Source organism: Pteropus medius, unplaced genomic scaffold (assembly GCF_902729225.1).
Source record: "Pteropus medius unplaced genomic scaffold, Ma_sr-lr_union100, whole genome shotgun sequence".
NCBI lineage: Eukaryota > Metazoa > Chordata > Mammalia > Chiroptera > Pteropodidae > Pteropus > Pteropus medius.
In genome coordinates, this window is record NW_024349505.1 from 5754467 (window position 1) to 5769959 (window position 15493).

General features: G+C 38.1%; 1 protein-coding gene across 1 annotated transcript; it reads right to left on the reverse strand.

Annotated features, from left to right (window-relative positions):
- Window positions 1-3782: 3782 nt before the first annotated feature.
- LOC120618129 (lysine-specific demethylase 4D-like) lies at window positions 3783-5621 on the reverse strand. Its single transcript, XM_039882040.1, has one exon. It carries the CDS (start codon window positions 5619-5621, stop codon window positions 3783-3785), a length of 1839 nt encoding a protein of 612 aa, XP_039737974.1.
- Between the last annotated feature and the right edge of the window lie 9872 nt (window positions 5622-15493).

Consider the following 15493-nt stretch of genomic DNA (forward strand, 5'->3'; position numbering starts at 1 on the left):
CTCCCATCCAAGTACTAACCAGGCCCAACCCTGCCGTTAGCTTCCTAAATCAGATGAGATCGGGCACATAAGGATAGCATGAACGTAATATATTTCTTAACATAGAAATTTATGACTTAGATTTTCTAACTCTTCTGAAATAAGTTTTAGTTAATTTTTCCTAGAAAAGTATTCATATTATCTGAACTTTTGTTGGTTTATTAGTTATATTATGGTTTTTTTAATTCATTTATCTCTGTGTATAACTTTATTAATTCCTTCCTGCTGCTTTTTTTAGTTTGTTTTTTTTTCTAATTTTGTGAGATAAAAGCTTAATCCAGTCAATTTCATTCTTTCAATTTTATTGATAAAAACATACTTGAGGCTGTAAAATTTCCTTCAGTACTATTTTAACTAAATCTCACATATTCCTATGTATATTTTGTTCATTTTTAAACCTAAAAGCACTTCAGTAATGTTTATTGTGTCCCAGGTATCCATCCTAGTGCTTTACAAATATTCATTTATAGAACTATCATATCAATCCTATGAGATAGGTGCTATTACTAAGTAATTTGCCAAGGTCACACAAACTGGTAAGAGTGAATCAGGGATCCAAAGCCAGGCAGTCTGGCTACAGAGTTCATAGAGTTAACAAATATTTTGTTTCTTTGTTTCCTGTGTTCCTCTAATCTACAAGTCATTCAACTGAGAATTTTTAACTTTCCAGAAAGAAGCTCTCTATATTTTCTGATTTTTAAAATTAATGTCTAGTTTTATTGTATGAAAATTAGAAGTCTGATTTTTTTTCTGCTTTGGAATTTATTGATGTATTCCTTTCACCTTAATATATTGTCAATTTTGTAACTGATCTATTGGCATTTGACAAAAGAGAGTATTCTATTACCTGGTACATAAATTCTACCTTATTGTTAACATTGTTTAAGTTTTCTGTATCCTTAAGCTTGTCTATTTTATCTGTCTTGCAATAAGTGAGGTAAAAGGGAGTGCTGAACACCCAATTCCAATGTACCAATAGCAACAGTGCTCAGGACCCCAGGAGGTTGTCCTACAATTAAACTCAATTCTGATACTATCAAACTGTAGACAGCATCAGATCCCCCACGTTAAGGGCTCAGTGCTGCAAGACCACCCTCAGCCCTTCTGATGCCAGTCACAAGCCCCCGTACTTCTGACTGACAGGCTATAAATCAGAGTTTCCCATAGCCTCTCCATGGATTTTATTAATATGCTAGAATGTCTCACAGAACTCAGAAAACATTTTACTTACTGGATTATCAATTTTTTATAAAAGGCTCAGGAACAGCCAGATCGAAGAGATGGATGGGGCAACGTATGGGGAAAAGGAACTTCTATATCCTCTCGAGAATCGCCAACTCTCCCAACACCTCCATATGTTCACCAACGCAGAAGGTCCCCGAACCTTATCTTTTTGACTCTTTAAGGAGGTTTTATCTTTACTGATTAAATCACCGCCACTTGGTGATTGATTTAACCTCCAGCCAGCCCCTTTCCTCTCTCAGGGGATGAGGCTAGGGGGTGGAGGGTGGGACTTAAAGTTTCAACCCTCTAATCACATTGTTAGTTTCTCTGGTGACTAGCCCTCACCCTTAGGTGACTAGGGGCATTCCAAAGGTAATCTCATTAACACAACAAAAGACACCATGATTGCTCTCATCATTTGGGAAATTCCAAGGGTTTTAAGAGCTTTATGCCAGAAACAGGTGCTAAGACCAAATATGTATTTCGTATTATAAATCATAATATCACATAAAACATCCTATTTTTAATGTGTTGCTTTTGTTTTATTTCTTATAATTTATACTTTATCAAAGTTGAATGGATATTTGCGACCGCCATATTTTCAAGGTGAAATTTAGTCTTTAGCATTATAAAGAGCCCTTCGGTGTAACTTCCAGCCTCAATTCTAATTTGTTTGATATTTAGAGCAATACTCCTGCTTTCTGTTTGTCTTTTTCTTAATAGAGTTTTTACCTGTTCTTTACTTTCAACTTTTCTGAATCACTTTGTTTTAGATTGTTAAAAGATAAACTGAGGCATATTAAAAATTTTAAGGATTTATTTGAACAAAAATTGATTTCAATTGGGCAGCATCCAGTCTAGCAGATAGAAGGAGCTCTAAGGAGCTGTACAAAATTAAAGTCTTTTACAGGAAAAAGGGAGCGGTAACAAGGAAGTTATACTAGGTAAAAAAAAGTGAGTTAGATAATGTAAGGTTTTTTTCCTTTAGGAAAACAGGTGATTCCTGATTGACTGGTTCAAGATTCCATTTCTGGAAGAATGGAAACTGTATTTAAGTCTTGGTTTGGTGATGTGAGGTTTAGCATTAAGTGACTCCATTTTGTACCTGTTGTCTAGTTTTTAATAAAATATACTTCTTTTATATAATTCTGATTTTAAAAACATATTTTAAAGATTTACCTTTTTTGTTTTGCAGATACACACTAGGGATAATAACTTTAATAAACATCAATAAAAATTACAAACATCCCTGAGGCAGATCTGGATGACAGATTCATTGGGCAATATGTCTAGTTTTAGCATGAACGGTGGCCTGCGTGTTGGCGTGGGAGGTAGGGTATGTTAGAATTGTGGGATTATGAGAAGCTCCTGGGGCCCACTTGTGGCTGTAGCAATGTCCAGTGGAAGCCAGGGGTCCAGAGGCCTAGGTGCTACTTGGGGATGAAGGGGCTGAGCCAGATTCTCAGCATCATCCAATGTCACCCCAAATTATTGTGGGGGTCAGAGGATGTTAAACCAAAAATCCTTAACTTCCAAGGCTAAAAGTCTTTTCATAAGTAAGGTTTTATTGAGCCAAGATGCTAGACACAAGGAAGATCAGTCTTGGGGCATAAACCACCAGCAGCATGGCTAGATAGAAAAGACAACATAACGTGTCTGTTGTCCCAGAATTTTGCAAGCATTTTTATACACAAGTAGGAGGTAGTCTGAAAGAAATTTACATTAACTATAGGCAAAGGGGTGGGAGAAGATGAAGCTGGGACAGCTCTAGGATAGGTGCAGAGTCTGCTCCCGTAAATTGGCAGTGGGTAGCAGTGCGGAAAGCCCACATGTAAACAACAAGCAGAGGTTCCTGGAGTTAGATGATACCTACCTAAAATAATCTACAGAAATAGGCACATTGAAATTAACCTGAAGTTCCAACAGATATCCACAGGAATGTGAGAAGTCTTTTTTAGCTGGCGAGCAGCCATTAACAGACTAACAGTTTTGTCTCTCTCACCCTACTGCTTCTGTACTTTAATTTAGGGCATCTCAGAATTTTCTCCTTAAGGCATCCCACTGAAGGGGAGGTATCCTGAAGGTGCCATCAAAGCAAGCAGTGTCCACAGCATCTAGGGCAAGACAGAAGCCAAAGGCCTATCCATATTCAGGAGCCAGCTGAGAATCCCTGAGAGGTAGTGTAGCATTCTACCGCAGCTGTCTGGGTGGGGAGGTCCACTTCAGTGGCAACTAGGAGCTCTGTTTGTCTTAATAGTAGAAATATCTGGCGGCTCAGGAAATGTGTCATTTCTGGGAGATACAGCACCTTGACTGGGGACGGGCCCAGCACAGACTGTTGCTTGGCTGGGAGCTTCTGGGGTTCCCAGTGTTGAGGGTCAGATATAGTCATATTTGGCAAAATCTTCAATAGCCATGGGCTCAAAGGCTGAAGACCATCCACTGGTTGTGAACTTGTTCCAGGACCCAAGAGATGCAGCTGCCTCTGGCTTTAGCCCTAGACGATCACAGTCAGGGTCCTAAGAGATTTTGGCAACTGCACTGGGCGCCAGGACCATAGAGGCATAAGGGTGATCCATCCTTACGAGCTCAGCGAGGTTCACAGGGGCCTTGCAGTCTCCAACAGCGTCCCTGGAGAACCATGTCAGAGTCCCAGTGACAATGGGAGGAGTTAGTGGGACATCGTCAAGGAAATTGGCTGTAATACTGTCCAGAGATAGCAGGCACTGGCCAGGGTGCATCGGTTCATCGGGATCTAATGGGGGCCCCAGGAATTGAAGATCAGGGGCACAACAACACCCAGAAGCCTTTGCAGGATGCAGGGGTCCAGGGTTCAGCGGTGCAGGGCTGTCCTTCCAGCGTTTAGCAGCAGGCAGAGGCTGGATCTTGCGGTCCGGAGCTGTGCGCGCTGTACCCCCTGAGAGGCTCCTCTTAGCCCGGGCCTGGACAACAGACTCTTGACTGCCTCTTTCCCGAGGACGACGACCACGACCACGACCACGACCACGACCACGTCTGCCAGTTGCCTGGAGATCTGCTGCAGACCGCCCCGAGGTTGGCGGCGGGGATGGGTCCGGCAACAGAGAGCTGTGGGCCTCAGCAGCCCTGGACTGGGAGGCAGAGGCAGAAACCCGGGCCGACGGGGGACGCGGGGACTCCTGGCGCACCCGGGTGCAGCCGCGGGGTCCACTGCCAGCGGCCACCGGCCGAGCCGTGCGCGGGGCCCGGAGAGGCGGGAGGTGTCTCAGGCCCAGCGCCGCTCTCCCGGGTGCACGTCCTTCCCTCCAGGCGCTCAGCTCCCGGCTGCCCGGCGCCGTGGGCTCCACGTGGTCCACGACGGCTCGGTCCTGCCCGCGTTTCCACAGCTCGTAGCGCTCGGGCTGCAGGATGCGCACGAAGGCGTCCATGGAGAAGCTGACCCTGGCCTCCCCGCAGCTGCACTGAGAGGCCACTTTGCCATAGTCGATCCACCGCGGGGTGGCGAAATTGATGGCCTCCGCGCAGTTGAAGCCGTGGTTGAAGCCAGCGTGGTAGCCGTAGGGAAACGTCACCATGAACTCGCCAGCCTCCTGAGTGATCCGACTGAAGGGGATCCCGTTCTCCTTGAGGACAGTGGGCGAGATGAGAGCCACCTTGTGCCGCAGGAAGGCCTCGCAGCCCCGCGAACTGCCCGGGAAAAGCTCCTTGGCCAGGTGTTCCAAGCGCTGGCCGTGTTCCGGGGGCACCGCGTACCAAGTTTTGGGCTCCCCGAAGTGCAGGTAGTTGATGCTGTAAAGGTCCATGTCCTCCGTGTGCCAAGCGAAGGTGGTCTTCCACATGCCAAAGTACAGGTAGGGTGTGTTGACGCCTCCGATGACAACTCCACACTCCTGCTCCAGCAGGTCCTGAATGGTTCCGAGGTGTCCGAGGTTCCATTGTTTAGTGTTTGCATCAAATAAGGAGCCGCTGATGTCCGCGCCATATATCGGTGAATCATACAGGCGGGTTTTCCAATATTTTCGTTCCAAATCCTGAAAATCCTTGTGTGGTGGAGTCCGATATTTCCCACTGTCTGCCAAGCGGCGATACTCCCCCACCGTCATGGCACTCTTCTTTTTGTGGTATTGAATGAAAACACCTGCCCGGCCAGAGGCCACCTGCTGGAGGGGAGTGGGTATTAAGATATCATTGATATCATTATAGGTCTGTCTGGCTTTCCATCCCTTGGGTGGGATTATCTTAGCCAGGCCAGCTCGGTGGGCACCTTGGGATTCTATGTAAGCAATATATTTGTTGAAATCTTTAAATTCTTCCATGGTTGGGTAGAAGGTCATGACTGTACAAGTTACTTTCTGGGTACCACGGTGCTTACACTTCATGGCTGCAATATAATTAGAAGCGAACTCCCAGGTTCTTAGGTATGTTTTAGATATCCAAGAATGTTGGAGTAAGGCCTTCTCTGTTCCTTCTTTATTCTTAAAAAGTTTTGATATATCTGAGGCAGTAACTCAGACTTGAACTTTTAAACAAATGAGGTGATACCTTTTCCAGGCTTGCCAGTTCACCAGTGGGACTCCACTCTGGTCAGCATTTTGTACCCAAAAGAAATGGAGCATTCCTAGTGCAGGAGGCACTGTGAACCAAGTCAAGTCGAAGCTTAGCCTGTGGCTTTGTGAGGTTCCTCAGTCGGGGTGTTGGGGTCTCTGAGGTCTCTCCTGATTCACAGGCTTGAGTATATGGATAGCTTCTTGTCCCACTGTAACAGAAAGTCTCTTCAAGGAAATTTAAAAGCTAAACCTAAAGAAAAGAATACAGAATATTTGAAAATAAGTGGATGGCAAAAGAAATACTGATTTAGCACCAAGTTAAAGAAAATTGGCATGGCAATGTTAATTTCACATTAGAATTTAAGGGCAAACCCCCCTCCCACCACCACCCCAACCCCCACTGTTGGAAAGAATGTAGATTGGTGCAGCCACTATGGAAAACAGTATGGAAGTTTCTCAAAACATTAAAAATAGAACTACCATATGATCCAGCAATCCCGCTTCTGGTTAAATATCCAAAAGAATAGAAAACAGAATATCAAAGAGATATCTGCAGCCCATGTTTGTTAAAGTACTTTTCAAAATAGCTAAGATATGGAAACAATCTGAGTGTCCATCAATGGATGAATAGATAAAGAAGATGTAATATATATATACCATGAAATATCATTCAGCTGTAAGAAAGAAGGGAATCCTGCCATTTGCAACAGCATGGATGGACCTTGAGAGTACCATGCTAAGTGAGATATGTCAGTAAGACAAAAACTGCATAGTATCATTTACATGTAAAATCTTTTTTTTTTTTTTTAAGTGAAACTTAGAGAAACAGAGTAGAAAAGTGGTTGCCTGGGGACGGGAGTGGGGGCGGGGGCGGGGAAAGGGGCTTGGATAAAAAGGAGAGGCTGGTAAAAGGTTACAAACTTATAGTTATAAAATCAATTAGGCCTGAGGATCTAATGTAAAACATGGTGACTATAGTTGATAACAGCGTACTATGTAATTGAAATTTGCTAAGAGAGTAGAATTTAAATATTCTCAAAGGAGTGGGGAATGGAGAAAGGTAAATATGGGAGCAATTGTGGTGTTAATTAACGACATGGGGTAATTGTTTCACAATGTATACATATGTCAAATCACAATGTTCACTTTCAAATTTACAATTTCGTATGTCAATTATTCACAGTAAAGCTAAAATTTTTAAAAAATGAATTTTAGGGCAAATCATAATACAGAAAAAGAGAAACATCTAACTGAACTAAAAGAAAATTAAGCAAGTTTTTGAATAAATGAACTAAGCACTCAGCTCAAGAAGCTGAATAAATTAACCTCAAAGATAAATTAAAGAAAGGAAAACAAAAATATAAGCTGAAACAATTACAAAAGAAAACATAACACGCAATAGAAATGGTGACCATACCCAAAACCTGATTCTTAGAAAAGACCATTAGAAGTGAAAAGACATAAATAAGCATGAAGAGAAAAGTACAAATAAACCACATTACGATAAAATAAGGGACATAGCTAAAAATCCAGCAGAGAATTTTTTTTTAATTATAGTTTTATCTTATGAGCATCTTGGTGCTAATTTTGAAAAGTAAGATGGATCGTTTCTCAAAAAATACAAATACTCCCAAAGTGGTCAAAGAAAGAAGTAAAATACTGATATACCAATAAACTTAATAAAAAATATGACGGTTGTTTAAATATGACTCATAAAACCTAACACATCATTCCATAAATGCATTCTGACTCTTACCTCATGCAAACTTTTCTAGGGTGTGATATTCAGTTTACCTTATGAAGTTGAAGGCATAATCTTGAAGCCAAAACCAGAAGAAGGTAACACTGGCTAAGTACTCTATAAGGCTAGTTTTATCTAGGGGCAAAGGTGCAAAAATCTTAAATAAAATTTTATCAAATCTTACTGCAACAGGGCATTAAAAGGATAACACATGATGATAAATTATTCCAAGGATAGTTTTTAAATTCTATCAGTGTTACTGAATACCTTAATAAGTATATGGAAAAGTCACCATCTATTGCATACAGAAAAATATTTGAAATAACATTTATTTCATTATTTTAATACATGCTTTTAAAAAAAGAGGAAAGAATTCCCATAATAGAAAAAAATAGTGCCTATGCAAGCCACGAGCAGGCAAAAAATACAGAATACCAATGTATTCACTCCTTACAAGCATTATCCTTAATGAACAAACATTTGGGGAAAAAATCTAAATAATTAAAATCTAATTATTAACTCACATTAACAAATTATTTGAAATATAGGGTTCAACAAACTTTCTACACAGATTAGCATACAGAAATTAATAGCATTTAAAACACCAGTTAACGATCAATTATAAGTTGGAAGAGCAAAAATGTTTTCAGTACCTTTAACAGCAGAAATACAAGGTCCCAATGAAGGAATTAAAAAATGCGACACACATAGTATTTGTACCTTGAAAGCATAAATGAATAAATTTTACCAGGAAAAAGTTGCTTCGTGATATAAAATATTATTGTTTTCATCCATTTTATGCTTTATAGGAAAAACAAAAACAAAAAAGTGTTTGCTTTCTGCTAATCTAAAATTTTGGTTCCAAATGATAATGCACTAGGATCCAGAAAATTATCTCCTTTAAGGATTCAGCCTCTAAATGAAATACGCTGTGCTCAAGGTCAGGCTATATATGTCCCATCCTAACTCTAATTCAATCAGCACTATCCCAATTCTAACTCCTCCAAATCCAATCAAAATCCCTAATTTAATTTCACATATTTTCCAGGTTCTTTCCTAGTTCTAGAAAACCCTCTTATTTCCGTTGGATACCAGCCCCCTAAATGCAGTGCTTTTTGCTAAAAATCTGCGATTTTTACCTAGAAAATATTAAAAAAAAATTAACCACACAAATCTGAAAAACACAGTTTAACAATAAAACTTTGTTTTAACTCAAGGAATAATAATATCCCACTGCATATTTCTCAGTCATAAATCTCTATAAAACTACAATCGCTTCTTAAAACTTATAACAAGAAAATAACTTTTCTCATAAGCACAAATAGCAGAAATAAAATGACCTACCTTCTACCAGCAAAATCCTTATTCCAAGTGAAGGTACTGCAGGAGCCACAGAGACAGTGTCCTCTTGACAGCTAGCCTCTGAATGCAGCCCCACATCTTGATAGGTCTGGCTTTATACCTGGGCAATAGTCTAATCAGCACCTATCTACTGTGATCACGTGGCTAAAAGTCCTGTTGGTGATCTCACTTTGTCCATGCCTTTGGTTTTTTAAAGCAATCTTAAAACAAAGCAAACTAAGAGGTTGAAAATAAAGCAGTGGGAAAATAAAACCATGCAAATATTTAAAAAATAAACTAATCAAGCAGTAATTAATATCAAATGTATTTATTTATAGGATAAAGGAAGGACATTTTATAGTTATCAAAAGGAAAAACTCACTAAGAAGATATTACAATGATGAACTTTATGCACCTAACCACATAGAACAGAAAGGTAAAACTGACATATTTGTGATTATGGTGGAAGTTTTTTTAAAACGCATTTCTCTCAGGAAATGATAGATGAGTAGAGAATAAAATTAATAATGCTATTAAAGTTTGAACAACTTTAACAACTTCAATCATATAACTAGCAACAATTACATAGCAAATGGAAAATGCTTTTCAATACATATAAAACATATACAAAAATTTATCCATATAAAACCACAACTCATCTAATCTTGGAAGCTAAGCAGGGTCGGGTCTGGTTAGTACTTGGATGGGAGACCACCTACGAATACCAGGTGCCGTAGGCGTTAAAAAAAAAAAAAAAAGACCACCAAAAAAAAAATCAATAAAAATTTCATAGAATCAACATCATATTGAGCACAATCTTAACCACAATAAAATAAAATTGAAAGTCAACAAAAAACTGAACCCAATCACTTTTATTTGAAAATTAATACCCACATACCTACGATAATATCCATATAATATCTAAAAACTTATTGATTTCTGTGTTCTACTCAAGGACTTTGTAAAAAAAAAAAAACAGAAATATGCAAAAGAAAAGATAAAAATAATAATAGAATGATAGAGAAACAAAAGTGAAAACGAACAGACAAAAATATAGATAATTAATAAAAACAGAAATTTGATACTTTTAAAGAAAATTAAAATAATGAACTAATGATACCATTGAAGGAAAAAAGTTTTATAGGACTAGGGCATAAAATACACAACATGAGCCTGGAGCATCTGGTAGTGCCTGAAATTAAGGACTCGCCAAAAACAAATACATCAATGGGGACACTGGAACCAAAGAAAAGAGCTCCCAATGACCAAAACTCCAGCGATTTCAGCAACAAAGTAAAGTAGTACTGAATTATAATCCAAAGTATAAAATAAGTATCTATGACTCATAATGACATAAGTAAATGAATAAATCAAAAATTAGTAAGACGAGACAAATAAATCTCTCCGGCAGAAGATTGCAAATAAATTATACAGTTCTTCACCCTAATGGAAGTGAGTGCAACCCCCTGCCCCCGAGAGTGAGTTGCGAATATTGACTGTCTTCAATGGTACAGAGTGGCAAGTGGGAGTGAGGTGGGGGTAGTAATTTTATAGTGGAGAACCCTGACAAACGCTATTTCAGCCAGGCCAACATCGTTAGTCCTAAATTATGTTGATAGTAATGCCCTTGGTATGATGCAATAAAAATGGCTCTTTACTCTGTAATCTTCCTCTGAAAAATGCATAAACCCAGGCTAACCATAAGAAAAATATCAGACGTATTCCAATAGAGGGGCATTCCAACTGACCAGTCCCACATATAAACATTTTGTCAAAAACAAAGAAAGTCTGAGAACCTGTTATTACTGAGAAAAACCTTGAAGACATAAAAATTAAATGTAATTTGGTATTTTGGATGGGATCTTGGAATGGAAAAGGGGCATTGGATAAAAACTGAGGAAATCTGAATAAACTGTGGCCTTTATAGTGAACAATAACATGTTGGTATTGGTTCATTAAATGTAACAAATTTTTATAGTAACGTAAGATATTAATAATAGTAGGAAATGTGAGTGGGGTGATTTGGGGTGATTTGGGGGTGCTTATATGGGAACTCTTTGAACTATCTGCTCAATTTTCTATAAATCTAAAACTGTTTTAAAATATAAAATATTACTAAGTGTAATAAAATAAATAATAAATAAATAAATAAATAAATAAAGGCATCCAAACACTATTAGAAAGAAAAAAATTAAAAATTAAAAATTTTTTTTAAAAAAAAGAAAAAAATTACATATAATCAGATTTTTTTAAGTCTACAAAACAATACAGCACAATAAACTAAATGATTCTCTAAATCACTATATGACAACTTTGTTAAAGCAGAAAACAGGTGGGTTTTTTTTAACATTTTTTTAACATTTTAAAATCATGAAATAGAATGCGCTTACAGAAATGCATAAAGAATATATGTACAGTTAAGTTGTACATATTAATAACCATTAATATCTATTAATAACTGTAGAGTGAACAAAAGTGGAACCACCACCCAGGTTAAAAAATACAACATTTCCAGGCACCCGGGAGCCTGGCTTGTGCTCCTCCTCCAGGAGTACAGTCCTATCTGCCTCTTAGACTAACCCTATCTTAAGAACAGGCATATTAATTATAGTAAACAATATAAAATTAAAACTGTACCCATTTTTGAAAACTTTATAAAACCTTAAAAAATAGAATCATACTTTCTGTATTTTCATGTGTTCTTTTCTATTTTTTCTTCATTAATGTCGTTGCATATTCCTGGACTTTGTGCTGTTTGGGGTTGTAAAGTTTTCAATCATATAAATGTTTTTATTGTTTCTGGGCCTTTGAGTTGTTTCCACTTTGGCCTCTTACACCATTGCTCTGAACATTTTCCCACATGTGTATTGGATCACCCCTCACTCTCGCATAAAAATGAATCTCTTTGTCATAGGTTATGTGATTTCAAATTTTATCTTGACAGTTTTTTGCCAGTTTTTAGCAAATACACACTCGCTGACTTCATATGAGAGTGCTCATTGCTCTTCACTTTTGCCAACCTTTGATGATAATCAGCCTTTTTAGCTTTAGCCAATCAGGTGAGGGTATTGGGGTATCTCATTATAATTTGCATTTCCTTAATTATTAATGAGGGTGAGTAATTTCTTCATGTTTATCTGCCAATTGGATGTGCTCCTTTGTGAAATGCCTAATGAAGTATTTTTGTCCATTTTTCTGCTGGTTTGTCTCTTTCTCTCTTTGTACTAGTCCTTTATATATTCTGGATACTAGCTTTTGACTGAATATGAGTAGTACAGTCTCGCACTCTTTGATTTGCCTCTTCACTCTCTTTTTCATATCTTTTGATGAACAGAAGTCTCTCTTTACCTCTAATAGTAAAAATATTAAAAGTAGCTAACACATATGGTAACTATCAAATGCCAGACACCATTCAATGAATTCTGCATAGAACAACTTATTCGATCCTCATAATGACCCTATAAGGGAAATCCTATTAGCCCTATTTCTCAGATGAGGAAACTGAGTCAAGGAGACTTTAAGCAACTTGCTTGAGGTGACAGATCTAGTAAATGGTGGTCAGGTATTCAAATAAGAATCTCCAAGACGATTCTTTAAAAGGAGAAAAAAGAGGGGTGACTTCTCCCCTATCAAAGTGATATTTGAGCTTCAATGGATAAATACATCTATGTACAGAATAGAGGGATCAGACACAATATACTTATATGTGGGAATCTGTATATAGTAGAGGCAGCACCCCAAACTGGTGGGGAGGAATGGACTATTCAATAAGTGATACTTACATACATTTGAGATGAATTACAGAGTGAAGATACAAAACATAACTTTAAAACTGTTAGGGAAAATATTGAAGAAGGTCTTTACGAACTCAGGGTGAAAAAAAGTCTTAAAAAAATGCTTAAAATTGGTTAAATTGAAATGTCTGATCTACTTAACCAATTCTAGTGTGGTGACAAATGTGATGAATTGTATGTATGAATCTGACTTGGCTAAGAGATGCTCAGATAGCTGGTAAAGCATTATTTCTGAGTATGTCTGTGTGGGTGTCTGGGGAAGAGATTAGCATTTGCATCACTAGATTAAGTAAAAATAACTTCATCCATACAGGTAGGAACATCCAAGCCATTCAGAACAAAAAGAGCAGAAGAAGAACAAATTCACTCTCTGCTTGAGCCAACACCTTCTTATTTGCCTACCCTGGGACATCTTACATAGGTATTTCTTGTTCCTGGGCTTTCAGCCTGAAACTTAGACTTATACCATTGACCCCGAGATTCTCAAGCCTTCAGACTCAAACTGAATTACACCACCATATTTCTGATTCTCCAGGCTACAGACCGCTGATCTGGCAGATCATGAGAATTCTTGGTTTCCATAGCTATGTGAACTAATTCCTGTGATAAAGCTCCTCATATATATTTGTATCTATCCTATGATTCTGTTTCTCTGGAGAGCCTTGACTAATACAATGACATAAAAAAATGAAATTACAGGTTATGAGAAGTTTTTCATCATACATAAAATAGACACTGAATTATCAAAAAACTTCCATAGATCAATAAAAAAAACTCAAGCTCAAAAAAGTGGGCAAAACTTTAGGATAGGCAGTTCATAAAGGAGGAAATCCAAATGGCCAATAAATATATGAAAAGATGTGCAGGATCCCTAGTAACTAGGGAAATGCAACAAGATACTATTTTTTCACACATTTAGATGAGAAGAAATGAAAGGTCTGACAATATATAAAAAATAGCCCAAGATAAGGAAAAGCCAGAACTCTCCCCCGTTGCCAATGGAGATAGAAATTGGAGGCCAATCTGATTGTTCCTATTAAAGTTGAAAATGAACGTAAATACAACCCAGCAATTTTATTTCTATGTGCAGCTATTCAGTAAAGTGTTGTTTGAATTAACGAATATTTGAAAATAATCTTATTGTCCATCAGCAGGTGAATGAATAAAAAGTTACACAGACCTAGTTGACTTTGCTGGACTGACTAGGATCTGTATGTAACAATGTCTTTAGATCTTGTAATTGTAATATTGACCCTTTAAAAAGATGGTGGAGGGGATAAATTGATAAAACCACATGACATGTGACTTTTGACTGTGAAGACTTTCATCTGGAAACTCGAAGAATATACACTAAACACATGATTATTTCTCAGAAGCAGTGAGAGGCCTAGGAGGGACCATAGCAGAGAGAACAGAGGTGGTCTACCCTTGCCTTTATATATTTTTGTGATCAACGTTCCTTGCTTTTCAAAGACCAAGCATAGCAAAAACTTATTGGACATGGAGAAACAATTGGATACGGGCATCTTTTGCTGAGAAGAGTGGTCCAAATTGAGTGTGTCAACATGAAGTAAAAGAATTTTGAATAGATTTTCTTGAAGAACCACCCCCACAACCACCTCCAGTTCCTTGTTCTTTCAAGACAAATTTAGAAACCAGTTGTTGGTACAGCTAAACTGTATTCTTAACATTACTCGACCTTATTGGGCAAAATAAAATTTTAAAATGTATGAAAGTAACAGTGAAAATATGAGTACTATAGAAACAATATTTCCTGGGAAAAAAATTTTTTTTTATCAAAACCCCATTTTTTTTTTTTTTTTTTTTTTTGTGCTAGGCTTTAAGGGTATCTATCTGCCAAGGAAGAGATTATATTTCTCAACTATATATAACAAGGAGAATTTCAGTTTCTAAATTTTTAAAAAGGAACCTGAGATAAGACTATTGTCTTCAGAGAGACTTTTCGGAATTCCTTTATTTCTCTGCACTGCCATTTCCACAATAGACCGAAACTGAAGGTGGGAAAAACCCTCAAAATCTCAGTTACTTATCACATAAAAGTTTATTTCTTGCTCATGTAAGATCTACTGTGAGGCCAGTTGCTCTCCAGGGCCGCTACCTTCCAAGTGATTCTAGTCTGCTTCCACCATGTGGTTCCACCATCTCAATATTCGGCTTAATCTCCTTTTCAGTCAGGCATCTCACTCCCATCTTCCACTGTGCCCGGAGTCCCTGAATTCAGACTCTCAGCTTCAATTTCCACAGAATACACTTCCACCTCCTGGTACATTAAGAAAGATAAATTTGTCTAGCTGCATGGTGGTGGGGGTGTGACATGGGTTTTAACTACTCCTCAATAGAACTTCAGTCGCTACTTTTTCATCACTCCTGCCTTCAGATTTATAGCTGTTTCAAATTCCTGAGCCTTACTAAAATTCAGTGTGGGAGAGCTGGGAGGGCGGGGAAGGGGGAGAAAGGTGGTTTGCTTCTTTGAAATGTTTCCCTCTGTATCAAACTACAATTTTCAATTTCCAAAATTTATTGTTTGTCCACTTCTGTGCATTTTCAGTGCTAATGCTTAAGCCTAAGTAATCATCCATTCTAACTTGTATTACATCTTCTACTTCTCCTGCCCCCACATTGTCCACAGAACTAAGCAGATTATTTAAATATGTAAATTATAGCATGTCAAGTGCTGTTTTCTATTTCCAATGCTTTATTTCAAATTGAGAAAAATTCAGATACTTAACATGAGTCACAAGGTCTTACACATCCTGGACCCTGACTCTCTCCTTCCTTCATCTCTATGCCCCAGACACAAATGAGCT

What these genes read in the sequence shown, in the direction of transcription:
- LOC120618129 (XM_039882040.1), bottom strand. Translation starts at nt 5,621, where the DNA reads ATGAAGTGTAAGCACCGTGGTACCCAGAAAGTAACTTGTACAGTCATG.